Source organism: Armigeres subalbatus, chromosome 1, assembly GCF_024139115.2.
Source record: "Armigeres subalbatus isolate Guangzhou_Male chromosome 1, GZ_Asu_2, whole genome shotgun sequence".
NCBI lineage: Eukaryota > Metazoa > Arthropoda > Insecta > Diptera > Culicidae > Armigeres > Armigeres subalbatus.
The window spans coordinates 69,369,922-69,396,837 of record NC_085139.1 but is presented as its reverse complement, the minus strand read 5'-3'; the positions used below and the strand labels follow the sequence as shown (position 1 = coordinate 69,396,837).

The 26,916-nt window shown below is 39.4% G+C and overlaps 1 protein-coding gene and 1 long non-coding RNA gene across 2 annotated transcripts; both read left to right on the top strand.

The window, feature by feature from the left end:
* The first annotated feature begins 10,522 nt into the window (after nucleotides 1-10,522).
* Nucleotides 10,523-15,611, top strand: LOC134226649 (N(G),N(G)-dimethylarginine dimethylaminohydrolase 1). Its single transcript, XM_062707549.1, has 6 exons — nucleotides 10,523-10,962; nucleotides 12,130-12,204; nucleotides 12,262-12,406; nucleotides 12,501-12,701; nucleotides 14,016-14,240; nucleotides 14,309-15,611. Exons 1-6 carry the CDS (start codon nucleotides 10,922-10,924, stop codon nucleotides 14,432-14,434), a joined length of 813 nt encoding a protein of 270 aa, XP_062563533.1. The 5' UTR covers nucleotides 10,523-10,921; the 3' UTR covers nucleotides 14,435-15,611.
* A 10,074-nt stretch (nucleotides 15,612-25,685) lies between these two features.
* On the top strand, nucleotides 25,686-26,360 carry LOC134210807 (uncharacterized). Its single transcript, XR_009978870.1, has 3 exons — nucleotides 25,686-25,912; nucleotides 26,022-26,131; nucleotides 26,222-26,360. It is a non-coding gene; the product is annotated as an uncharacterized LOC134210807 (long non-coding RNA).
* Nucleotides 26,361-26,916: the final 556 nt, after the last annotated feature.

Genomic DNA, 26,916 nt, shown 5'->3' with positions numbered 1-26,916 from the left:
CTTGAAGGAGCTTCTTAAGGTATTGCTGTAGGAATTTCCAAAAGGAAATACCAGAAAAAAAAACAATGTATGCTTCCGGAGGCATTCTTGAAGCATCTTTTGACAACATTCTTGGAAAGTCTTCCAGAAGAATTCCTAAACAAACTTCCGAAGGAATTCATGGAGAAACTTCGGAAGGGATCCCTAGAGGAGCTTCCGCAGGAATTCCTGGGGCAACTTTCAGAAGAATTTCTGTCAGAACTTTCGGAGGAGTTCCTGGAAGAACTGCTGGATGAATTCGTGAAAGAACTATCGGAGGAGTTGTTGAGGAACTTCTGGAGGATCTTTCGAAGGAGTTCTTGGATGTACTTTCGCAGGAACGAAGGACGATTTTACCGAGGAGCTCCTATAGAGGAAATTCCAAAGGATATCCTGGAGGCTTTTTGGGAGAAATTCCTGAAACGTTCGGACAAATTCCTGGCGGAACTTCAGGAGAATTTCAGAACAATTTTTTGGAGAAATTCATAGAGGCATTCTCAGAGAAAATACTGGAAGAAATTTACCAGAGGAATTCAAGGAAGAATTTAACGAAAGTGTGTAACAAGCGAGCTAAATAGATGATGTGTGGGCACGTTGTATTCGCGGCATTTCTGCAATACCTGACGTATGGCGAACACCTGGTCTGTGGTAGAGCGTTCACCCATAAATCCCGCCTGGTACTGCCCCCCGAACTCTCTTGCAATTGGTGTTAGTCAGCGGCAAAAATTTGGGAGAGTACCTTGTAGGCGGCGTTCAGCAATGTGATTGCGCGGTAGTTGCTACAATCCAGCTTATCGCCCTTTTGTAGATGGGACACACGACACCTTCCATCCACTCCTGCGGCAGAACCTCATCCTCCCAAACCTTGGTAATCACCAAGTGTAGCGCTCTAGCCAGTTCCTCACCACCGTGTTTAAACAGCTCTCCTGGTAGTTGGTCAACTCCAGGGGCTTTGTTGTTTTTCAGCCGGCCGATCTCCTCCTGGATTTCCTGGAAATTCGGAGCCGGAAGTCGCATGTCCTACGCGCGTGCTCCTAGGTTCATTACCATACCGCCACCGTTGTCTGCCATATCGCCATTCAGGTGCTCTTCGTAGTGCTGCCGCCACCTTTGGATCTGTTCCGCGCCCGTTTGTATCGTGCCTCGTTCGCCCTCGTGCGGTGTTGCAGCAATCTCGCCCATGCTGCATTCTTCTCCTCAACTAACTGCTCACATTCGCCGTCATACCAGTCGTTTCTCTGATCCGGAGCCACCGTGCCTATATAGCATAGATATAATAATCAAGATGTTGGGATCAGAACAAATTAGAACTCATTTTATGGTTCCATGTACTAATATCTCGGTACCCAGTGAAACAAAGCAACGCTTCAACATAAATTTCAAATGTTCTATTTTTCTACTGTCGTCATGGTTATAATCCTGCTGTTTATTTTATATTTACATTCAAAAACAAGCGCAACTAGAAGAGCAAAATTCTGACAAGACATCGATTTAGGGAAGAATAAAGTTAGCGGCTGGCTCGAGTTGAACCGAACCAAGTGATTCATCGACTCTTGGGATATTTTGGCCTGTAGCAATTCTAGCCAGTTTTTTCCCTTATTTATGTGTTTTTTTTAATTCTAGATTAAGTTCAACACAGCAATTCTAGGAAGAGAGTATCTCCAATGAATCCGAGATTTGTGGAATGGATAGCTGAACCTGACCTGAATAAGGACAGCTGAGCCTTATATCTCGATGCTACAGTGGTGGCAAATGTTTCAAAATGCCTGTTCGTAGATGGCCAATGCTTTTTCCTGGTTCTTATACTCTATTCCTACTAGGCTGGTGCAAACTGCAGCCAGAAGTTGCCCAGTATTATCAGGAAGTAAGCACCGCCCGTTGTAGCTGGATTCTTCATAATTAATTGATTTTTTCTGTCAGAGTCTCAATTGCATTATGGCCAAATTTATGTTACCCAACAGCGAACGGGTATTCGGATTTCCCATATTATCATCGCAACTCGGAAGCCACAAATATCAAAACTTTTTTCACGAGCCAAGCAACTGAAACACAGATGAAAATAGATGTAGTTGGGGTGCTTTTTGAGAATGCCTGCACTTTGTGCGGAATATGGCACAAATTTTACTCCCGGTTGCCTGTTGCGGATAGATAGAATAAAATCTGCTTGTAAACCCGCAAAAAGTTAGAATATTACAATAAAATTGAGAAGACTTAGTAAGACACTGATTCCGGCACCGCAGCAGTTTTTTGAGTTTGGGCTTAGTCTTGAGTCCCCTGTGGTTACAGGGGATTACAGAAATCACAAAAGAAAAACTCATATCATGCAAAAATCGGCTACTTATTTTCAAACCACTCCCTGCGTTACACTTTTTCATTTCATGAAAGATCTACACTGTCTGTAACAACCATTTTACCCATTTTACTCGGTTTCCTTTTAATATAGGACATATATGCGGTTACAGTCAGTACAGTTTTAATACGCTTCTCAGACTTTTTTTTCCGTGATTTACGTTATAGACGACCGCAAGTAATTATCAGCATTTTATATAAACTTCCAGTCCGGCTCTTTAACGGACCTCAACTCCATACATATTTTGGAAATATGTAGTAAAAAATCATTACAAATCGGGGGAAAGACGGCTTTGGCAGGTTTTGTTCTATTATTGGCAGGGGGGTTTTTGTCGACCAAATTTTATGAAATTTGGCCACAATATTCTTTGATATGCAAAGAATGTTTAAGCCAAATTTGAGCCAAGTCAGTCGTAAAACACCCCCTGCCAATAATAGAACAAAACCTGCCAAAGCCTTCATTCCCCCTCTTCAAAAAAAAATCCCGGCTTGTTTTCTACAATCCGCATAGATTCCTAGGTATCAGAGGTTTATGTACACCGCTGAGTATTGTTTATCATTTGAAACCTGTTGAAACCACTAATTGCTCTCGTGAAGAGCGCTGAAAGTCTATGCAACGGCAATGCCCTAAGGTGACTTATCCGACGGCTAATACTGATACTGAGAATTTTCTGGAAGGACTTCGGACGTCGTGTTGTCCGGATAGAGCGTATGAAAACGCCAGAAAATTGAATAGATGTGTTGAAGCGAATTCGGAAGTATCTTTGGCATTGTTTTTCTAAATGGTTTGCTGTTGAAAAAAAGTAAAAGTACAACACGTATCCATCTTCCATTTCGACGTCTTATCAGTATAAACGCATCACCACCAGTGTGTGACGTGGCACATATATGTATGGGACATCGTCAGGATTGGTGTCCATCAAATATGCCATAATACACAAAAGGACAAAAGGCCTAAAGGGACATGACCATATACAGTGTCCGTACACAGAAAGAAAAATCGTTAATAAAATTAAGAAAACCGTTGGTTAAAATAAAAAGTTGCGTTGGTTCTTTTTCGTAGAGAGTTGCGCACATTAGAAATAAAAGTACACCAACTTTTACGACAACCATGGGGAAAAAAGCTGTATACCGCTCTGGAATTAAAAGTTCGAGCATTCAAAACGAAATTGTAGTATACTGTCAATCCGAATAGTAGAAAAACTTTGGAAAAGGAGAGTATATATTTTCATTTAAAAGTTATTTATTTAACCAGAAAGAACCCGCTTATTCTTCACCCTCCGTCCAATAATCATAATAATTCTTTTTAATTTCATTATTTATTTAAATCCATTTACACAATTGTCTTCTATTGTCGCTCCCACGTCAGGATGACCGCTGACCGAATAATGTACACAGAAAGAAAATTCATTAATAAAATTAAAAAAACCATTGGTAAATTTAAAAAGTTGCGTTGGTTCTTTTTCGTACACAGAAAGAAAATTCATTAATAAAATTAAAAAAAACATTGGTAAATTTAAAAAGTTGCGTTGGTTCTTTTTCGTAGAGAGTACCGCATGTTCAAAATAAAAGTACGCAAACTTTTTCAACAACCATGGTCCAAAAGTGGTATGCCGCTCTGAAATTAAAAGTTTGAACATTCAAAATAAAATAGTAGAACTGTCAAATGCAAATGTTTATACTGTAACAAATAGAGCAAAATATTCTTATTTCAACTAAAGCAAACCCCTCCCTCTTCGTACCCTTTAGTCATTTTATATCTTAAATATAAATAATCAAATAACAATGAATATCTTTTGCATTTTATTTCATTAGTTTTTAATATTTTTCCTCACTTCTCAGGCGGTGCAAGTTGCGGCACCTCCTACAGTCCGTGATTCAGCTCCTGGACAGGATGAAGGTGCGCTTCGTATAGTCATCTGTGGGGATTGCAACATTAATTTCCTCTCGGTGATAATATGTATCTATAAATGCATAAGAAAAGAAAGGGAAATCTAGCATAAATATCGTTTTGATCGCAATGGCAACTAGCCCTGGTACTTCGACTTATATTTATATGATCAAAACGCCTGCCACCGTAAAAATACACCTACCTTTTGATATCGTAACCGTTTGGTGTTTTCTGGCAATGATGTTTGATGTATTAAGGGGTATCATTTTTATTCGACGTACTTTTTCCGGGACTTGTACAAATATACAAAACCGTGCTAAATTCCACAACGAACTGTTTTTTCGCGCACGTATAGAACAAACAGTGTAAACATGTTTCTTCTCTTTCTCGCGCAACTACTATCTGTCAAAGAAGATATGTTTTCGTCTGGGGAAATGATCGTTTAACAATTTTTTGATTGAAAAGATGAACTTTTAAATTTATACTGGAACCCGACGAAAAATATTTTTTCTCCAAAAGCAAAACTTTCGATTCCGAAAAAAGAACTTTTATTTTCAAGAAAACTAGCTACTTTTTAAATAGAAAGCTTAAAATATTTGTTAAAATAATGTTTGTTTTTTCTGTGTAGAGAGTACCGCATGTTCAAAATAAAAGTACGCAAACTTTTTCAACAACCATGGTTCAAAAGTGGTATGCCGCTCTGAAATTAAAAGTTTGAACATTCAAAATAAAATAGTAGAACTGTCAAATGCAAATGTTTATACTGTAACAAATAGAGCAAAATATTCTTATTTCAACTAAAGCAAACCCCCTCCCCTCTTCGTACCCTTTAGTCATTTTTATATCTTAAATATAAATAATCAAATAACAATGAATATCTTTTGCATTTTATTTCATTAGTTTTTAACATTTTTCCTCACTTCTCAGGCGGTGCAAGTTGCGGCACCTCCTACAGTCCGTGATTCAGCTCCTGGACAGGATGAAGGTGCGCTTCGTATAGTCATCTGTGGGGATTGCAACATTAATTTCCTCTCGGTGATAATATGTATCTATAAATGCATAAGAAAAGAAAGGGAAATCTAGCATAAATATCGTTTTGATCGCAATGGCAACTAGCCCTGGTACTTCGACTTATATTTATATGATCAAAACGCCTGCCACCGTAAAAATACACCTACCTTTTGATATCGTAACCGTTTGGTGTTTTCTGGCAATGATGTTTGATGTATTAAGGGGTACCATTTTTATTCGACGTACTTGTACAAACATACAAAACCGTGTTAAATTGCACAACGAACTGTTTTTTCGCGCACGTATAGAACAAACAGTGTAAACATGTTTCTTCTCTTTCTCGCGCAACTACTATCTGTCAAAGAAGATATGTTTTCGTCTGGGGAAATGATCGTTTAACAATTTTTTGATTGAAAAGATGAACTTTTAAATTTATACTGGAACCCGACGAAAAATATTTTTTCTCCAAAAGCAAAACTTTCGATTCCGAAAAAAGAACTTTTATTTTCAAGAAAACTAGCTACTTTTTAAATAGAAAGCTTAAAATATTTGTTAAAATAATGTTTGTTTTTTCTGTGTAGCCACTCGTCGGAAGCGCATTTCAGGCACAACATTGCGCAGTTGTTTGACGCCAGTTTATGTCCACCGGAACATGCAATTCATCTGCAAAAAAGCAAGAATATTGCATAAATACCTCGATATGCTATGAATAGGTACCAGCATAAGCAATGCCCAACTGCGAACTTGTTTTTGTAACACTTTAAGACGATGTTCATGACAGACAGGTTTATTCTCCGGTATATTGATTTAATCCATTCTACGACTTACCATCTGGTTCAGTGTGATGAATAGGACTTCGATCTTGACACTTTCTACGCCACGTCGCCATATATTTTCAGAAGCACTACAGGACGTAACCGAAACCATGTTCGGTTGCAAAACTCTACTCCTGTTTTGTTTATTGGTGTCATAAAAATTATGCGAGAGATGAGAGTGACAGTTGCGAAAAAGTGGCACTATGAAAAATGTTTAAGCAATAAATGGACAAAATATAATTTTGAACGTGAGAAATATTTTCATGCCTGCCATCGTAAACTCGAAGTGCAAAGCGTGACAAGTCCATGCAAAGGAATTAAAAAAAAACAACTTCACAGGTTATAACGATTACAAATAATAATTAATGAAGTCCAGTTGTTACATCGTACCGCATCGTACCGTCCTGTGTAAAAATAATTGTTCTAACGTACGGGTTAAAAAATCAATAATCAGGACCAAATGACAATCCAATGAAATTTGGGGTAATTTTTTTGACCTCCTGATGTTCTATAGTGCCTATGGAATTGAGAGCAATCGTTTCATCTCTTTTTGCCCAAAGGTTCGTCGTTGATTAATTTGACAGTTTTTCAACTTTTCGGTTGAATGGGAGAACTTTTAATTTCCCAGTGCGAACAAGAGAAAATCAACTTTCCAATCAAAAAATTACTTTTACTAAAACCATTTTTACTTTCATTTTTAAGAAAACGAAGTACTTTTCAATAGGAAAGTGCAAAACATTCTCTAAAACCATGTTTGTTTTTTGTGTGTACCACACTGTCAACACATGCAGATACGATTCAATGTACGGGTAACGATAGATCTTTTCGTAAGCTAATTTCTTACAAATGACCATCAATTTTGTTCAGATCGCTGATAGCTGTTTGCGATCACGGTATGTTCTATACGGAATGAATTGTTCGGCGTAATTTCGAGGTCCAGATAAACTGAAGCTGTCGCGAGCTGAGCCAGGACATGCTTATCGTTCGGCATACTTCATACTCCAAGGTAGCTAATCCGTATCGCCTGCGATTCGTCGATTCGTCGATCGAAACGTCGATTCATCAACTTAAGCAGAATGTCTGCTGTCGTTTTTCATGATTGGCGAAAACCCTCATTATGTCTGAATTTACGGATTAACGAGTTCCGCGAGTCAGTGCATCGGATCTTCAGACTTGTGAACCGTATTAGTGGTCCCTCAAGGAGAACGCAGTTTCGAGTTGGTACGTATATTTCTAATTGTTCTTTTTGATTCATCGTTCCCAGTTAACGTTCTGGTCCAGCTAGCAGTAGAACAGAACCGTGTAGTCAATGTTCTCCTGGAAACATTTTTTATCAGCTAAATTCAGCAATAAGTTGAGAGAAAGTTGCTCTGCGCAAAAGAGGAGCCCGGAGTGTTTATGGCCTGGAGTTTATTAGCGGAACAGAACATAGTTTGAAAATGTCGACCATCAGCATCTATCAATTGAGTTACAGGAAATAAAAAACTTTAATTTTGCTAATTAAGATTCATAGAGCAAAAGATACCTACATGAAGATATAGATGTGCAATGCAAACTTCAAATGAACGACTTGCCGGACGGCCACCAGTCCTGTAGGTTTTGGTCTATGCCTGAGAGTCTATGCTTCCACCAGTTTTCATTTTTGTAGTTTGTTTTTGTTTGAAGAAAAAACAACCTACGAAAATATTGCTATGGCAGCAGTGCTAAAATTTGTTCTAACGGGGGGATCAATAAATTATGTACTTAAGCGACGCTTCCACTGCTGGGTACCGAAGATCGTTCATAGCTTACGAAACTGGAACCACCAAAAAATCTTCAGTTTCATATTGATTGTTGTATATAGTGCAGCGGTTGCGGTGCTTCCAATGGCGGATCGAATATCTCTCCAGCCATCTTCAAGAGATGCTGCGCCTAGCTGCTCTTCCGTTGGGAGTGCCACTTCCAGCTGCTGCGCGTAGTCTTGGGCTAGTCTACCGTCTTGTAGCCGCCCAATGTTTAGCCGCGGCGAACGCCTCCGACGCGTGTTGATCACCGTCGAGAGTTTTGAGCGCAGACATACTGCAACGAGGTAGTGGTCGGATTCAATATTCGCACTGCGGTAAGTGCGTTCGTTCGTGATGTCGGAGAAGAATTTACCGTCGATTAGAACGTGGTCGATTTGGTTTTCCGTTACTTGATTAGGTGATTTCCATGTGGCCTTGTGGATATTCTTGCGGGGGAAGAAAGTGCTTCGGACTACCATTCCGCGGGAGGCTGCAAAGTTTTTGCATCGTTGGCCGTTGTCGTTCGATATGGTGTGCAGACTATCCGGTCCGATGACCGTTCTATACATTTCCTCCCTTCCTACCTAAGCGTTCATGTCACCGATGACGATTTTGACGTCCCGCAGTGGGCATCCATCGTATGTCTGCTCCAGCTGTGCATAGAACGCTTCTTTCTCGTCGTCGGATCTCCCTTCTTGTGGGCAATGCACGTTGATGATACTATAGTTGAAGAAACGGCCTTTAATCCTCAGCTTGCACATCCTTGCGTTGATTGGCTGCCACCCAATCACGCGTTGGCGTATATTTCCCAGCACTATGAAGCCGGTTCCCAGCTCGTTGGTGGTGCCACAGCTTTGGTAGAAGGTAGCCGCTCGATGCCCGCTTTTCCACACTTTCTGTCCTGTCCAGCAGATTTCCTGCAGCGCTACGACATCGAAGTTGCGGGGATGTAATTCATCGTAGATTATCCTGTCGCAACCTGCGAAGCCTAGCGACTTGCAGTTCCATGTTCCAAGCTTCCAATCGTGATCCTTTATTCGTCGCCTAGGTCGTTGCCGATTGTATCGAGTCGTATTATCTTCTATGTCGTTCGTAATAGTTGTTTTTAAAGGCGGCTTATTGGGCCTGCGCAAACCTCCTGTCTCGTCGGAGGGCCGTCGTGTCAGGACTGTTTAGCGTCCCACCCAACACCAGGACTTGGGCTTGTGGGCTTTGAGCGGCACACGGTCGCTTTGGCGGAGCCTACTTGCGGATTCATGCAGCTTTTTATAGAGGTTTAACAGGGCCCACTGTCAAACCCCACCACATCCTAGGCAGGCGTCACAACTCGCCTGGGGAGGGATCGTCAAGCCCTTGGACATAGTCCCTGCTGCCCGAACATTGTATTAACTTTTATTGAACCAAAAATAAACTGTTTGCGGCTTTTTTGAACTACCAGTCTTGACTTCAACCGTTCACATTGTGGGATGGTTTGCGGCGAAGTGGCAACCGCAGTTTTAGAACAATTCAGCCCCAAACGCAATACAACGGAACAGCGACGGAAACGGCAAATTTGACAGAAAATATATGGGTTAACTTAACGAGCCTGGATTAAAAACAAAGAGACGCAATACTCCTAGCTTTAACAACCTTGTGCTCGATTGGAACAACTGATTTGACAGCAAATGCGCTGTTCCAATTTTGACACTTCATCTCTTTGTTATGAGTGCAGCCTCTTTAGGTTAACTGTCAAATTTCCGTTTCCGTCGCCGTTCCGTTGTATTGCGTAAATCATTGGCGTAAATAAGGGGGGGCTCGGGGGGGCTTAGCCCTCCCTAGAAAAAAATTAGCCCCCCTAGGATTTGATACGTTAGTTATTAGTGATATCAGTTTTCAACATAAAGCATAATGAATTACCGAAAAAGTTTGAAGACTAAAGAGTTATCTCTCATATTCACTCTATCATACTTAATGAAATGAGTGGAAAAAAAATTAGCTTGTTTCTGAATTCTGAGAAAGATTTCCATCAGCATCCGAGAAGGATTCTCATCAGAATCCGAGAAGAATTCTCACTTTAATCTCTAAATAATTCTTTTCGGATTCATCGAAGTATTCCAATCGTAATCCAGAAGAATTCCTACTGGATTCTTTCCAGTATTGTTAAGCAATACCCTTTGGAATCTGTGAAAAATACCCTTTAAAATCCATGGAGGATTTGCTTTAGAATCTCTCGTTGATTTGCTCCGGAATATCTCCATATTCGTTTTAAGATGGGTTTAGGAATTCCTTGACAAATCAGAATCCTTCGGCGATTTGATTCGTAATCCTTTGAAGATTTAATTCGGAGTCTCTCGACGTTTTGCAAATGATCTACGTTGGGATATCTAGACGATAAGGAATCCGGCTGACGATTAGCTTCGGAATCCCACGAAGAATTGCTTCAGAATCATTCGACGTTTCGTTTCGGAATACATCGCCCCCCCCCCCTTATTTACGCCAATGATGTGAACCCATATTCATCGCCCCCCCCCTTATTTACGCCAATGATGTGAACCCATATTCATCGAATCGATCGAATCGGTATAAGTGTGCATGTCTCTTTTTGTGCGGTGTTCCGAAATGACCTGGTAGAACTGAACTCCTCTCGTAATAACGGTGTATCGCGTTTGTTGTGACAGTTCATTGATGCCAGTCAAGCATTATACCGTTGCATTGCTGGTGGCTTGGTGGCATAAAACAAAAAAAAAACAGTAACTGTTGTAGTCATTTTTCATTCATAAATTTTGTAACCAATTCCTCGCATCTGACGAACATCTCCCAGCTTCATGGTCAATGCATAAGCGTGTCATTGCGTATCGGAACCGGAAGTGTCCGTATTTTGTATCTGCAATCGCGAAACATTGGGATTGTGGTGATTGTTAAGAAACAGACTTTGATCTTGATAGTGGTGATTGGGTGTTTGGGCGCAGTGCAGATTCGAAAGGGTGTGGTGCAAGTGAACGGGCGTGGATTCCGCCTATTTAGTAATTTCAGTTTTATTGACCAATTCTATTGACTCAATTGACCGGGATAGCTGCAGCAAAGTTTGTTCGAGGATGTCGTCACCTTTTCGTTATACTCACGCAATAACCTGCCGGTAAGACACCGTCACCCAATGAAAGTTTTGGATGTGTAAATTATAATTAGGTGGGTATACATACGGTAAACGGATTTGGCAGGTCGCCAGATTGCAATGATGTCACCCTTTGCGGCTTACGCTGCATAAGGATGGTCGAACTACAATGGTCTTCACTTCAGTTATCTGATTTGTGTGGCCTTGGATGAATTATTCTGTGGAACAAAAAAATCGATGGGCCAATATGTGCCATAATAACCAGGCAAACGAAGAAGTTTTCATCACATCCCGCACTAGAACATTGCCGCCTCGTAGCTTAGTCTTCACTAAGACATGGAGGTATTAACTGCGTGGTTTCCAAGCCAAGATACCATTTTTGCATTGATAGTATGCCTGTGGAAGTTGAGAAAACTTCCTATTCCGGACTGGATAATATGCATCATACCGTTTGGCACAGGGAGGCCCTAGACTACGCAATTATTCCAGTTAGGCAAGGTTTCACTGGTTTAACAGATTGTCTGGTCGATAGAGGATTGTTCTTATTGCCATTTTTGTACGAAAGAGTATTTCAATCCGAAAACGTGTTCATACTTAATTTAGAGCATATGAAATTCCGTTGAACATATGCATAATGCATATAAAGTTTATTATTTAACATAGAATCAGTGACACAAAACACCCTTGCGTTGCGTACATCTTTAATTTATTTAAACACTACAACTTAGATTTATCAAAGATATTTCCTAATTCAATTACTATTGAATTAAATATTTTTCTGTTGGTGCGATTGAAAGATGTGACTTCTCAGGTGTGACTCAAATTAAATTCCGGCCAAAATCGGAGTGCTAATTGAAAGAAAAAAATGTTTTTGTTTGTTTGCGCTTTGTCATTTCTGTAGTGTGAGTTTGTGTGTTATAGCCTGTTCAGACTACTAGCTTTATCAATTGATATAATATTAAATGAAAATAAGATGTGTGCTTTGTGCCATAATAACATACCCAATTAGGCGTGTAGTCTGGAGAGACTATTAACCAATTAATCAAGTAAAAGGCAATAACAATAATATTAGGAAGTATGCAGAAAAATAAAAGTAGAATGTGCGACGTGTCTATTCCACTTTGTATTTGTTTATAGGTAAATTAACCTCGAGAGCATTATTCTCAATTGTTCGTTTCTCCAATTATACAGAATTCCGCTTTCGTTGCGCACCCGAGGCGAGATCGATTTGGAAGAAGCGAAGCTTCAGCATGAGGCCTACGTGAGGTGAGTGTGATGTGCTGACATAAATTTGTCGGGTGCTTTATTACATTCTTCCGTCAGATTACTACGCGATTTGGGACTTGACGTACTGGAACTGCCCCCAGACGAGAATCTGCCGGAGTGTCCATTCATTGAAGACTGCGCGGTTGTGTGCAATGGTATTGCATTAATTTGTCGACCTGGAGATCCCAACAGATTGAAAGAGGTAAAACTATTAATAAGCTATTTCAATTACTCTATTTGGTACTAGGAAATTTATCGTATCGTAATTCATCACAATTATTAACTACATTGATCAGGTTGATGCGGTGCGTTCGGTACTTCGAAAAGAGCTGGATCTTCCGTTGGCGGAAATCGCTGATCAAAACGCTCGCCTCGACGGTGGAGACGTCCTGTTTACTGGGCGGGAATTCTTCGTAGGCCTTAGCAAGTGGACCAACGAGGCTGGAGCCCGAGCGGTTGCTTCAGCATTCCCAGAGTATCCGTGTGTTCCCATCAAGGTATGCAACCACGAATCCTGTTTATGCCTACAACACTACTTCATGTTGATTGTAAATACGTTCGAAACAATTGCTCACTGTATTAGAGCTTCATTCGCTCTCTCTTTCTAGACTAGAACCCATCTAGATAGAAGTATAGAAGTAGACTAATGATCTTTGTCCAACTTATCGTATCGATTTCTACATTACAATATTAGCAATAAGTAATATGCATTCAATTTTATTCTTCTTCCCTCTTTCTTTCCTCCACCTGATTTGAACTCCACACCAAATTGGATACCCATCTAACACGGAACCGTTCCAACTGTTTCCGGTTTCTGTTTTCAAATATTATTTTACTTTCACCCTTTCGTTAACCGCGCACGCTGGTTGTGTGTCTTTGCTCCGACCAAACTGAATCGCTGTGATTAGGTAGAGGACATGAATTTTGATGCTAGTCCGATTACGCTGGAGTTGATCAATGGAGTGATTCAGGTGTTGAACATATTAAATGACTTGTTGGTTCTGTTCGTTTGTTGCTGAAATGCGCATTTCGTTTATATTATTATTTGATCTGCAAGCCGCGTTTGAATGCTTTTAGCTTCATAATTTATTACAATTGTTTTTATTATAAGTCCAGGCAACTTGTGATAGATCGATATTTTAAAAATAAAACAAATTCGTTGGTGCTTATTGGGTTGTATGCCAATATATACCGTGGACTCCATGCTCCAACTCCGTGTAAAAAAAGAACCGGGTGTACAACCCAATAATTGTACACCCGGTTCTTTTTTTACACGGGTGGGTTTTAGTTGATTACGACCTTCAGCGTTGAAGAAACTATGAGTTAACCCCATGAAAAAATTCACAAAAAATTAAAGAAAATTCAGGTGGTATTTAGAAAGCTGTGAAAAATCAGGTTTACCGGTAAATTAAAGAATACCAACCGTGTAAAAAAAATATTGGGTGTAATGGCAGATAACCACGAAGAGGGGTAGGCCCTTCTCCGATTTAAGAAATTAGTATGTGTGTTACTGAAAACATATAAAAATATATAAAATATCCCTTGTGAATTAATGTGAACTGTTTAGGTTAGCTTTTTATCTTATTTTATGTACGTTGCGAAGCATGACTACATGACTATGCCTGTTCCATGCTTGATTTTATTGTAATTGATGAAACATATGTTTGACGCCTTTCAATGCTAGACATTTTTGGTTAAAAGTTTGTGTAATCCCGTTCACTTTGAGAACTACTTAACTACTGCTATCCGCTTACCTTTTCACTAATGTTTGCTGTATCGATTTGCTCTTCTCATCAAACCAACTGCTTCAGGTGACCGAGCATCATCACCTCAAGTACTACGTATCCATGGCTGGCAATGACGTGCTGTGCGTTAGTCGGAGTAAAGAATCACAGGAGATACTGAAACGGATCGAACGGGAAGCCACCTACACCTACAGCACCCTAACGCTGCAGGAGGAACTGGCCGCCAATGTTCTGTACGCCAATGGCACATTGATCCATCGCTTGAGTGAGGAAATACCGCAATCGGCGGCGGTAAGATCATTTTTTCTCGTGTCCTTCCAGCCATTCAAACATTGATTAACTTGATGTTTTGTTCACAGATTCTCTCGCAAAAGCTGGACATTCCGCGACAGACCGTGCCAATGTCGGAACTGGGAAAATTCTCCAACGGCCTTACGGCGTGCTGTATTCTCGTGAAACGTTCTCGGCATATCAAAAATTTGTAGGGAGGAGCATGGACAGTATCTGCCAGGATGATATTTTTTTTGTTTTCAATGTAGGAATACATAATGCACATAAATATTTACCAGAAGAATATTTAACTATTTATTGTTTACACTATTTCTACAAACGTGCTAACTCATGCGCTTTGTTACTAGCTTTGATAGGCTTTAATAGTTTCTCTTTATTGTTGAAGTAAGATTTTCGTGAGTTCCAATTGAATAATTCTAGTGAAATTTTGTTTCTTATTGTAGAAGCTTAGGATCGATTTCATGCAGTAGATAACTCCAACCTTTATTATCATTGACACTTCAAGCTTTTTTCTAAGGTCTAAAGTTTTATAAATGAAGTCGGTTAATCGAATGATTTATGGGTCGGACGAACAATGATTGTAGTAAACACCTTCGATTGAATGAATCTCGCTTTTAGTTGTTTATTGTAACAAAACATCATGAAGTCACTTGTTTATTCTTGTGCAAAAAATGGCATTTTGATAATTATTTACGCCCCACATTCCGTTCACTTTAATACTTTCTGTCGAACCGTAGGATGCAAGACGCAGAATTCTAACACGTAACAATAGGTAAACGAATGTTGCAAGCTGGTTGTGACTACAAAGTAATGCAATGATAATTCATGGTTACATAAACGCAAATTTATCCAGTGAAATACAAAAATCTAGTTAGAACAGTATCATAATGAACATAGCTATATTTACCACATGACGACTAGTGCTCAAAACTATCAGTTTATTTTAGATTTATAGTAGAGAGAACATCTTCCGATTGAATAACAAAAACATTCTAAAACTTCCATATTCCGATACAGTCTTAGTAGATATAATCGAAATAATACAAATTTGGATACTGGCGCAGCTTAGTTCGATCTTAGCAAATTTTCTATCGGTTTTACTATTTATCTGTCTTCGAAAAAAAAATATCGTCGTCTTCAGCTGCCGAAGCAAGGAAAATCTCTAAACTAGGATTAACGACAACAAAACTGATAGGTATTATACAAACACTAATGATCTACTGTGAGTTAATCTCAATAAGGCTTACCCTCGTTTTAGATTCACATTGAAAAACTATTTTTAGGAGTCATAAGCAATTCTACAGCATTTATGCAAGTTACGTAATAATTAATAATAGGCATAATAAAAAGAGGACGTTTATTGCTATCGAAGAGAGGAGTTTTAATCTTGAACAAAAAGAAAATTGTTTCCTTCATTGGCATATTTTTCTTCAGAACTCTATATATTTAAGGACCATTTAAACGACAAATTTACCTTGTTGTCAAAATACCTTTTCCCGTTAAATGAGACACCGTGGGCGACGAATGTACTTGGTGGGACGATCGGTACTGTCGGAGATGGCAGACAGAAGTAGTGCAACATCCGAAGTGAGCGGGTCGTTCGCGGATCGTTCCTCCGGATATACCCCTAACATCTAACCCGAAGGATCATATGGAGGAATATCCGAAGGAATATATGGAGGAATATCCGGACAAATTTCTGGAGGAATATCCGGAAGAATTCCTGGAGAAAATCCTGGAGGAATATCCGAAGGAATTCCTAAAGGAATAACCGGAGCATTTCCTGGAGGAATATCCGGAGGAATTTCCGAAGCAATGTTCTGGAAGAATATTCGAAGGAATTCCTGGAGTAATATCCGGAGGAGTTCGTGCAGGAATATCCGAAGGAATATCTGGATGAATTTTCGGAAGAATTCCTGGAGGAAAATCTGGACGAATTTCTGGATAAATATCTGGAATAGTTCCTGGAGGAATATCTTGGAGAATTCCTGGCGGCATATCCGGAGGCACTCCTGGAGGAATATCCGGACGAATTTCTCAAACATGTTCGGCGAACCTTGACTCCACCCCGACAACTCAAACCAAAATCAAACCGTTTTGGGCCCGTTCACAAATTACATAACGCTTTAGGGGGTGGGAGGGTACCTGCCAGAGCGTTACGGCCCATACAATTTTCAAAACCCTTTCATACAAAAAACGTTACGAGGGGGTGGGTGGGGGTTGAAAATGGCCAAATTTTGCGTTATGTAATTTGTGAATGAACCCTTTAATTTTTTCCAACCGAGCCGCCAACTGTCAAATGGTTGTTCGAACAACTCCACACACGTTCAAACAAAGCAGCAACCGAAGCGTTTTCTTGGGGGCGGAGTCAATGTTCGTCAAATTGCTTGACTGGTGTGTAAGTTGCATAAAAGCTTATGGGCGCGCTGCTGCGCAATCTTTGGTTGCGCGTTATCACCGCGAAGAGTTGAGCGTTTAAGAAGAGCGCGACAATATTATGTTGCCATTTTCAACGATATTCCACAGAATTTTAACAAGAAAATTTCATCACATACAATTCTGAACATTTAGCAATAGATAACAGATAACTAATAGATGTCGGCTGTTCTTTGCCTCACATATTCAAGAAACGTACCGTACGATGCGTTCCAATAGCAATTCGATGGGTGTTTACGTGTAGAAATGTTTGAGAAAGATTTGCATTTTTCACAATTCCGATTCTTCTGATATCTTCGACACCAGTGGTACTGTAACTCGCGCAATTAATTTTCGATATTTACATTGATTTTGCGTTGCGTTGCGTTGCGTTGCGTTGTAACGGAGTATTTCGTAGATTGCATACTGATAGTTGTCATGTATATTCTTTACCTTTCTTACCCCAATTGCTTATGGATTTCCATTTGGGATTCAATGGAAATCCAATTGGGGGTCCAAAATGATAAAACATGAAAGCTATCATTGCCGGCCACGCCCATCTTCTCCGTTACTAGGAAAGGGAAGGAAATGATGATATGACATCTACTTAACGAGAGGCCAGCGACTCACCGACGCCCTCAAAGATGTCAAGGAATTGGATGGTGGGTAGGGTATGTGGTTTAGGAGTATCATTATAAGCAAATGATAGAAAATTTGTGGAAATACGTTGGGAGTGACTTTGCTAAGAAATTTATGTCACTCCATTATCCTTGCCGATGATTTTCCTCGGATGGGGCGAAGGTATTAGCCTTGCCCTGGCTAATAGCCTAGGTTTAAGCGCCTTTGCTCGCTCTCTGAAGCGAAAAAAGAGCAAAAAGAAATTAAATTCTCCTTCCCCCCTGATATGATAATGGTTTTGATCAACAAATGAATTCTAAGTGGATGAATAAATAGTAACCGAATTTTTAAGAAATCCGTGTTACACAAACTACGGCTCTCGTGGCTAGATCAGGTCGGTTTCCTGTCTATATGGTTCCCGATTATGACCTCAAACGCACTGGTCATCTTTCGTACGGATCGGGAGAGAACGTCACGCAATGCGAAAATCAACCGAAAAAAAAAATGCCGTATAACCTATAATCCAAAAATGACCAGCATGCTGCAATGGAGCATTTTCTTTTCACTTTCAGAAGAAACTGCAAAAAAAACCGCCAAGTGGCCCGAACGAAGAAAAAAATCACGGGAGCAAATATTTAAACGTCAAGTTTTCGATATTTACATTGATTTTATTCGAAAACTTAAAGGGAAATGTTTCATATGGCCGGGGTTCTGCCAAATCGCACCAAGCGCCAACAAAAAATCCAATTTTTCTGCCCAAGATTCCGTTTAACAAATATAATTGATCATAAATCGTATCGGCTATCTCTCAACCCCATAATTGAGAATATCCTTCACCAAATGTACAGAAGAATTGATATGAAATGATTTCCGTTTTCCTTTCACGAACAAAACATCACAAGTTAGTCAAGAAGCCGCTTGGTGCGGTTTGGTTGAACCCCGACCATATATAAGAAACCAAAAAACGCAAATGTGTGCAAGAATGGATCTCTGTTGCAGTATTGTTTATTAAACTAGAACTTCTACAGAAAAAGTTAATAATTTCTTCAAAATTTCCAAAAAGGAGGACATTTTAGCGCAAAAGAAGGACATTTGATTTTTAATAAAAAAGGAAGACATGTCCTCCTTTAGGATACCATATGGTCACCCTAGGAAGGGGGAGTCTCTGAATTCTCCACTTCCTTCAAAGAAACAAGGTTTCAAGACCATCCTGCCCAAGCGCGGAAAAAATAGAAGGAAGCTGGAGACTTCAGATATTCCTTCTAAATCTAATGTTGACATTCACTCAAACAAAAAAGGCCATTCAATTCATGTGCCAACCCCACCCCCCTGGCGTCCCATACAACCATAAGCAGTTTGACAATCGCCACCATGTCCACGGACGGTATAGTGAATACCGTCCGGTGTCAGTGACAGCGAACTGTCAAAATCTGTTTGTTTAACTTGTTTGTTTTGGCGTCATGTTTTGGTTCGCAAACCTCCCACTCCCTGAGAATCCTGAGAATAGTAGATAAACATGCAAATTACCGAAATTATCACAAGATTTATTGTTTCCAGTAGGTAAGAAAGCATTAACATAAACTACAGACAATTTCGGACAATTTGGTAGTTTGTTTCAGTGGTTTCAGCCGTTTCAGCAGTTCTTGGATAAAACGGAAGAAAGAATTGCGCAAATACATTGCTGTGATGGACTAGTACGATTAGAAAAAAAATTTAGGAAATACCTAATATTGGTTGCAGCTCTCGAAATGGAGTTACCAAATCGAGAGCTTCATGAACCTTTTATTTTATTCAACGTGACTTAGTTCTCTATAGACTATAGTGTTATTGTGTATCCGGAATAAATTTATACCGCTTTTTATACCGAAGTTGGATTTTTCTCCAGATACAGGCAACTTTTCCAACTTCGGAAGTAGTGCGCTGGATTCCCCTAAAGATGCGCTAAACAACGCATCCATTAGTTTGACAGATAAAACTTCGGAAGAAAGTTCGGTTCGGAAGTCCGGACTTCCGAATTCTAAGTTGGTGCTACGCCGACAATAATATATAAGCAAATAATCGAAAGTTGTCGAAACATTATTTCATGTAACGGCAATCTTCAGCAATGTATAAAAAACGAAATACAGAACATTCAGTTTCCTGCAAAAAGAATTAATTTTGTAAGCTTCTGGCGATTATACTAAAGACACACTGGTGGTACAAGGACCGTGGTATACCACGGTTATGTACCCTAGTACATATTGTACCATGGTTTTCCACGTTGTACCAGCATGGTACAAGGTGACACACCTGTGGTACAACTTGTACCATGGTACGAATACCATCAGTGTGTCATTAGTATTAGACGGTTTGAACTCAGTAATTCCTTTGGCATACTCCGAGGACATATGATGTAAATAAGTTTTTGATACTACTCGAAGTAAGTGCAGTTGGTGGTCTGCACTGCAGGGTAGAAGTAAATCCATGCTATATGCACTCCGTATAACAGCGTTTTCCACTAGATCATCGAAATGTTTGCCAACGTCAACATTCCGGTTAGATCCGACCAAAACCTGAAAATAAGTAAAGCATTATTTCCAGAATTGTGTACAATGCAATCTACCACCTACCCTGAATTCGAAATGTGCCGCTTTGCAGATGAGAACAAGTGTGTCTATTAACGTGATAATCTCACAGCATTGCTCGCACACGATTTTCGATACAATCTTGGAATGAATCTTTCTAGCGGTACTTTGCACAGCAAAATCCGTGATATCATCGCAACGAAACGTTTCCCATTCCTCTTGTAAGTTTTGATCCACATCTACTTCCGGGAACTGCACAGAATCAATAGGTTTAGAATTGCGGCAGGTACAGTCTAGAAGGGGGTTGTGTTGAAATCGGTACAATTTCCGTAATCAGAACTGTCAATTTCGATATGATTGAGCATTCGCTTATAGCTTGCGCGAAATTGGCTCGCGTTGGGATTATTGTTTGAACCACTTTTTGATCGAATGGCTCCGAAGAATATTTCTAAATGATCCTGACTGAATCGATAGGTATATATGATAGGCAAAAGAGGATCATTCAAAGTATACTCCAGATATATCTGAGAAAAAGATTCTATTGCTACAATGAAACCAAGAAAGCCAGTCCTGTTGATTGATTGTAATATCGGTGTACCATCTTGTAACTTCAAGTTGTTGATGTATTGTTTCATACTTCCGAAAATCTTTCTGACTTGCTCCATATTTCCAACACTGAGAGGTCTTTTGAATCCGTGCGCATCACTGCTCATGCTGTTCATAACATCGAACAAATTATTGAACATCCATACAAACACAATAGTGGGTCCACAATTTTCAAATTCAGATTCCAGGGTAGCTAAAGTTTCAAGTGCCGATGCCACGCTTTCGCCAGGAACTAATTAGTCCCTCCCGAATAGAAAATACAATAGAATTACATTAAAATATCATTAAATTACAATACATTTTATTGAGGAACAATCAATTCTAGTGTTCTTCTATTGTACCAGCTGCAGCTGCTTTCGCTAAGCGTTTGGGCGGCAAGGACAACCTTCATTTTGTTGTTTTCAAAGTACACATGCTTGTCGGTAAGGTTTCTCGCAAGTTTAATCCCCTTTCCATTTTGGTAAGCGTTTAATCTTTCAATATACTCCCAACTTACAGCACCGTTTTCAGATATCAGAATTTTCTGGGAATGTAGTGTATTCCGTACCAACTTCATCATGTGCACTACGTCCAGCAACACATGCACATCGTATGCTCCACATGGATGCGTGAAACTGGATTTCATACTCAATGAGTTGGTACGTAGGTCACAACCAAGAGCATTGGCAGTCGCAATATTTGATTTGGTACCATCAAAAGTGAACGCAATGACCTTAACTCCCACTTCGTGGAGATTATTTAGCACGGTGTTAACTATCTCTTTCTTGTTCTCTGCCTTTAAACCGGTTATTAAAAAGTAAGCAATGGGTACTTTCCATGCTTCATCTACACCCGACAGCATGAAAACTAATGCCTCCTTCGCCGGTACTACATTATCATCACATGATGTTAGGCCACCGTGATTAACAGTGCCATCGAATCGTTTGGTTTGTTCGTTCCACGTATCCTGTTGACGAATAGCCATCTCGTCCATCAACAAGCAGGCAAGCAGTTGTTTCCCTTGAACTGTTTTCTCCTGGACTTTTCTTCGTAAAGCAGTCAATGCTTGACCAGTTACACCAGGCTCTCCATCTACGTTAACGTACCATCTGGATATTGTGCGACAGTGTGGAAGCCTATTTTGGAAAATACGCCGTACGTAGTCATACGCTCTCGGAGAATGAAAATGAAGAGTGGTAGCAAACTTGCGCAACTTATCACTGAAAGGAAATCCTCTCCTTCTACTACGGAGCTCCTCAAATATGTCATTTCGACCATTGAATCCCTAGTTTACAAAACAAAGAAATAAAAGAAATACAAAAGAATATTTACTAGAGAAAACAATTTATTCACAACCTCATTCATTTTTCGATAAAACAAGAATATAGGCCTTTTCATGTGACACTGCCGAGACTGCACTTGTTTACAACCGCTGAACAGGCCTGCAAGTCCGAAGCTGTCACTTTCATAGAAGAACTATCAATTGACGATAAAATCAGCTGTTTTTAAACGTCTCGTGAAAAGGCCCATAACATAGCAATCATAATACACTAATTATCAAAATAAATATAAGGTAAACAATGTTTTGAAATGTTTCCATTCAAAAGCTTTTTATTATAGCAATTGCTGCTCGTCAATCCATTAAATTTACCTGAAGCGGGCTGTTCTCCCAATCATCCACCAGTTGCTTACTTCTAAGTTTTTCCATCAGCTGTTCCATGCTTACTATCTTATTAGTCATCCTTTTATATTGGGCGCGCAATCTTTTAATTGTACGCTGGTTTTTTTTGAAAATTGAGAGCGTATTTTTGGTGCAGCAGCTGATAATTGTTCGCCCGTAAGGTTCCCAGAAAGATCTCCTATGTAGCGTATTGTCCTGCTGCGATTGATACGAAAGTCATGCTGCGACTGATCTGCGCTTGATTCGGGTATACCTCGTTCGTCATTGTAATCCGTTGAAATGGTTTTTCGATGGCATGGAATTTTCTCATTTCTCCGACGAAATCGCTCATGATCTTCAATGTCCGCAACGGCCGAAATGTTTCTATAAAAGGACTCCTTCAAAATTTGATCGTTACATCATATAAACATTACTTACCTGAGTTTTAAAACTTCATTTCCAAACAGTGTTGGTATGGCTGTCTTCAGAAGAATTTTCCTTACTGGCGTATCCCTATAGCAATCCGGAGAGAAGTGATCTGAGCATATCAAAGCTTTTTTGAAATTGATAGCTTGGTGAACAATTTGTTGATCTCTCGCAGCTATACACCTTATCCATTGAAGCCTCCTTTCGGTTTCCTTCGGGAATTCGTGTTTGGAATAGGCCAACTTCGAAACGTCGTGAAAGTCATTTCTACAGGACGGTACTATGCACTTCATTTCCCCGATCTTCTGTGTATTGTAAACGCGCTGGACAATCCGTATTTTTACCGGAAAACACCGAATGAGAGACCGATACTGCTAAGCGACGAACAATAACGCGAGGATGCCAATGATTGAACAACCAAAACAAAAACGTCAAAAACTGAATAATATTGTAGCAAGCAAGTTTAATTCAGTAGTTTGTCAAATACAAGGTATGTGCCGGACGTATGGTGGTCATTAGAATCAAATAAATTTGATGAGAAGGCGTCTTTTAGAAAAGTATGAGAAATTACACATACATTTAAGGGGTCAATTTTCTTGCGTGTTGTTTCTTCTCCTATCGAACGAACTGAGCAATCAGTTCGATTTGATTAATGATGAAATTGAGCAAATCGAATCTACCTTTAGCCCAGGTGATTCGATTCATGCGAAAAAGCAAAGGATTCCGCCAATTGTGGTATCTGTTGCCGAGTTTTCTGGCTTTCGGAATGAAATCTTGAGTAACCTTCAGGGGATCAATGTTTCATTTCAGATTGCTAGGAAGGGTGACTGCCGCGTTTTGCCGGGATCCTTTGACGATCGCAAACGTCTTCTTCAGTATTTAACTGAGAAGCGCCATAAATTCTTCACATACGACGACAAAACTGAGCGATTGTTCAAAGTCGTCTTGAAAGGTCTGCCCAGTGATGACAAATCACTGGATGAGATTAAAATTGAAATTTCTCAATTACTTGGATTTTCACCAGTCCAAGTAATTAAGATGAAAAAGAAATCCCATTCTGGTACTTCCCAGGGCATTTCTCAAGAATTTTATTTAGTTCATTTTAACAAAAGTGAACTAAATAATATGAAAAGTTTGGAAAAGGCCTGTATTATGTCTCATGTCCGTGTTACATGGGAACATTTCCGCAGACCTGGGGGAAATTTCCAAAACCCCACCCAGTGCCGTAAGTGCCAAAAGTGGGGTCATGGAACCAAACATTGTCACATCCCAAGTAACATTTTGAGTTTTATAACGCTCTTGAAGACCATAATTTAATCTACAAGAGTGTTATAAAACCAATATAAAACCAAAATGTTACTAGGGATGGATGCTAAATGCATGATTTGTGGTGGAACCTCTCACGCCAAGGACGCATGTCCTGTGAGAGAAGATTCCAATAAATTTAAGTGCGCAAATTGTGGGGGCAATCATAAATCCAATTTCTGGGAATGCCCTTCACGCAAAAAAGTTTTGAATTCCCGTGCAAAATTGATGACGGGAAATTCCAATCGGATCCCAGATTAGACGGGTAGAAATTTTTCAAACGCTCAAATTTCGAAACCGGTTACCGGTCGAGCAATTCATACCCACCACAATTCACAAACAAATTTTGCCGCTCGTGAACGGGTAGCAAGCACTTCAGTAAATTCCATTTTTTCGAATGTACCTACGTATGCAAACATCGCTGCTGGTAGACAAAATTTCTCTTCTCAAAATGAGGTTTATACCCATGTCCCAACGGAAAATGAGGGTCATGTTGCCGATTCAGGTAGCATGACTGCTTCCGACTTTGATTTTTTAACTGAACAATTGCATCACATGATTGATGCAATGTTCAAAGCAAATACCATACCAGAAGCTGTTCAGGTTGGTATAAAGTACACACAAAAAATTGTTATCGGACTCCGTTTTAATGGATCTAAATAATTGTGTGAAAGTTCTAAATTGGAATGCCCGCTCTCTAAAGGGTAAGGAAGATGAATTATTCAATTTCCTAACAGTTCATAATGTGCATATTGCCATTATAACTGAAACCTATTTAAAACCAGGACTCTCCATTAAACGAGATCCAAATTATTTCATCTACAGAAATGATCGTCTTGACAGCGCCTGTGGTGGGGTCGCCATTGTCATTAATAGACGTATCAAACATAAATTATTTTCTTCGTTTGAAACCAAAGTTTTTGAAACCTTGGGAGTTTCTGTTGAAACAAATTTTGGTCAATTTTCCTTCATTGCAGCCTATTTGCCTTTTCAATGCAATGGGCAGCAAAAGAATTTGTTGAAAGCTGATCTTCAAATTCTGACTCGCAACAAATCAAAATTCTTCGTAATTGGTGACTTCAATGCCAAACACCGTCCATGGAATAATGCTCAAAGCAATTCCAACGGCAACATTTTATTTGAAGATTGTTCTGCGGGATATTATACTATTCAATATCCCAATGGCCCAACTTGTTTTTTATCCACTCGAAATCCTTCGACAATTGATTTGGTTTTAACGGATTCAAGTCAGCTGTGTGGCCAATTGGTAACTCATGCTGACTTTGACTCTGGTCACCTTCCTGTGACATTTGAAATCTCACAAGAAGCCATTTTTAATCCAATCAGCTCTACTTTCAATTAAAAATGTGAGGCGAAGGCAATACCAAAGAACTCGCGATCCCGCGTTGAAAGTTATTTGGCGAGATTTGCAAAATGAAATTAAAAAACGTTTCGCTATTCTGAGAAATACCAACTTTGAGAATAATGTCTCGAAGTTGGATCCTAGTTCGAAACCCTTTTGGAAATTAACGAAAATTCTTAAAAAACCTCAAAAGCCAATTCCAGCGCTTAAAGAGGGAAATAAAATTGTATTAACAAATGGCGAAAAGGCTCAAAAACTTGCTCAGCAGTTCGAGAGTGCCCACAATTTTAGTCTACACAGAAAGAACAAACATGGTTCTATTAAATATTTTGCACTTTTGATTTGAAAAGTATTCAATTTTATTGAAAATAAAAGTTTAATTTTCATGTGCGAAAATGATTTATTTATTTTCAAAGTGATTTTTCACGATTTAGAGTGTACGTTTAAAAGTTGCACTTTTTGATACAACTGCCAAAATAATCAAATAAAAATATGTTTTATTTTGCAAGTGCCAGCAACTGCTCGTGTCAGTTTTTGTTTTGTGCAGCTTGTGCAGCTGCAATCCGGCGAAAATTGTGTAAAGGATCAGGGATCTGATCCAGCACCATTCCGGTGTTCTTGTATTCACCGTAAACATTCCAGAGGAATCTAGGAATCCACCGATTGAATCCAGCCAATGCGAGATGACGTTCGGGATGAAACTCTGGAATATTTCCCTTCTGCCATATTGGCGCAAGTAAGTACTTCCAATCAGGGACTAATAATCCCTGCTAATAAGTCCCTGCTTCTAATTCTACTGGAGAATTGTATATGCTTATACATAATGAGCTTATGTTTCGTTCCAGCAATTGTTTGCCGTTGCCAGACGACCTGGATTTCATGTTTAGCCCTGCCTACCATTGTTCATTCCAACAAGGATTATCTTGCTGCCATCGCAGTTAAGGCGACAACAAAGGTAAGTTTTCGAAACACTGGTGTTTTATTTGTACATCAGCTTTGCTGATAACCCACCAATTTTCTTTGTCTACTTTTTTTTATGTACCAGGTCCTGACCGTTTCGCCCACTATCGAAGTGGAAATGGCTTACGCATCTATACTAATATGGGGCCCCCATTGCTAGCTCTGCCCATTGGCTCATCAATCAAATAAGGACATAACATTAATAAATATTTTCCAAAAACAAACTGTGCAATAAGTTATTTACATGTGAAATCAGAAATAGAAAAAGGGAGGGAGAAAGGGGTGGTTATGGGAAATTTACTGAAAAAAAAACATTTTTGTTCTTAACAGTGTCATTATTTAGGTTTGACAGTTTGACAATTTATTTCAAAAGTTCATAAACTTTTATTTTAGGGGTGGGTAACTGGTGGCTATCAACTTTTTTTATTAACAGTTTGTTGACTTTTGTCTTGAACATACACAACTCTCTACGAAAAAGAACCAACGCAACTTTTTGTTTTTACCAATGGTTTTTTTAATAATACCAATGAAATTTCTTTGTGTGTAGGTCTCATTAGTCCAATTGAGGATCAGGTTACACGGAGCTTCGAAGGCATTCTCAATCAAGAGAATGTTTTTGACCATTCGTTGGGAACTAATTTGGATGAAGTGAGATCTATTACTAGAAAATTTAAAAATATGAAAGCCCCGGGTGATGATGGTATTTTCTACATACTTATCAAAAAACTTCCTGAGAGCTCTTTATCCTTTTTGGTTAAATAATTTATTTAACAAATGTTT

Coding starts and splice junctions, on each gene's coding strand:
- LOC134226649 (XM_062707549.1), top strand. CDS start 10,922: ATGTCGTCACCTTTTCGTTATACTCACGCAATAACCTGCCG. Junction 10,963..12,129: donor ACTCACGCAATAACCTGCCG/GTAAGACACCGT, acceptor CCAATTATACAG/AATTCCGCTTTCGTTGCGCA. Junction 12,702..14,015: donor ATCCGTGTGTTCCCATCAAG/GTATGCAACCAC, acceptor CAACTGCTTCAG/GTGACCGAGCATCATCACCT.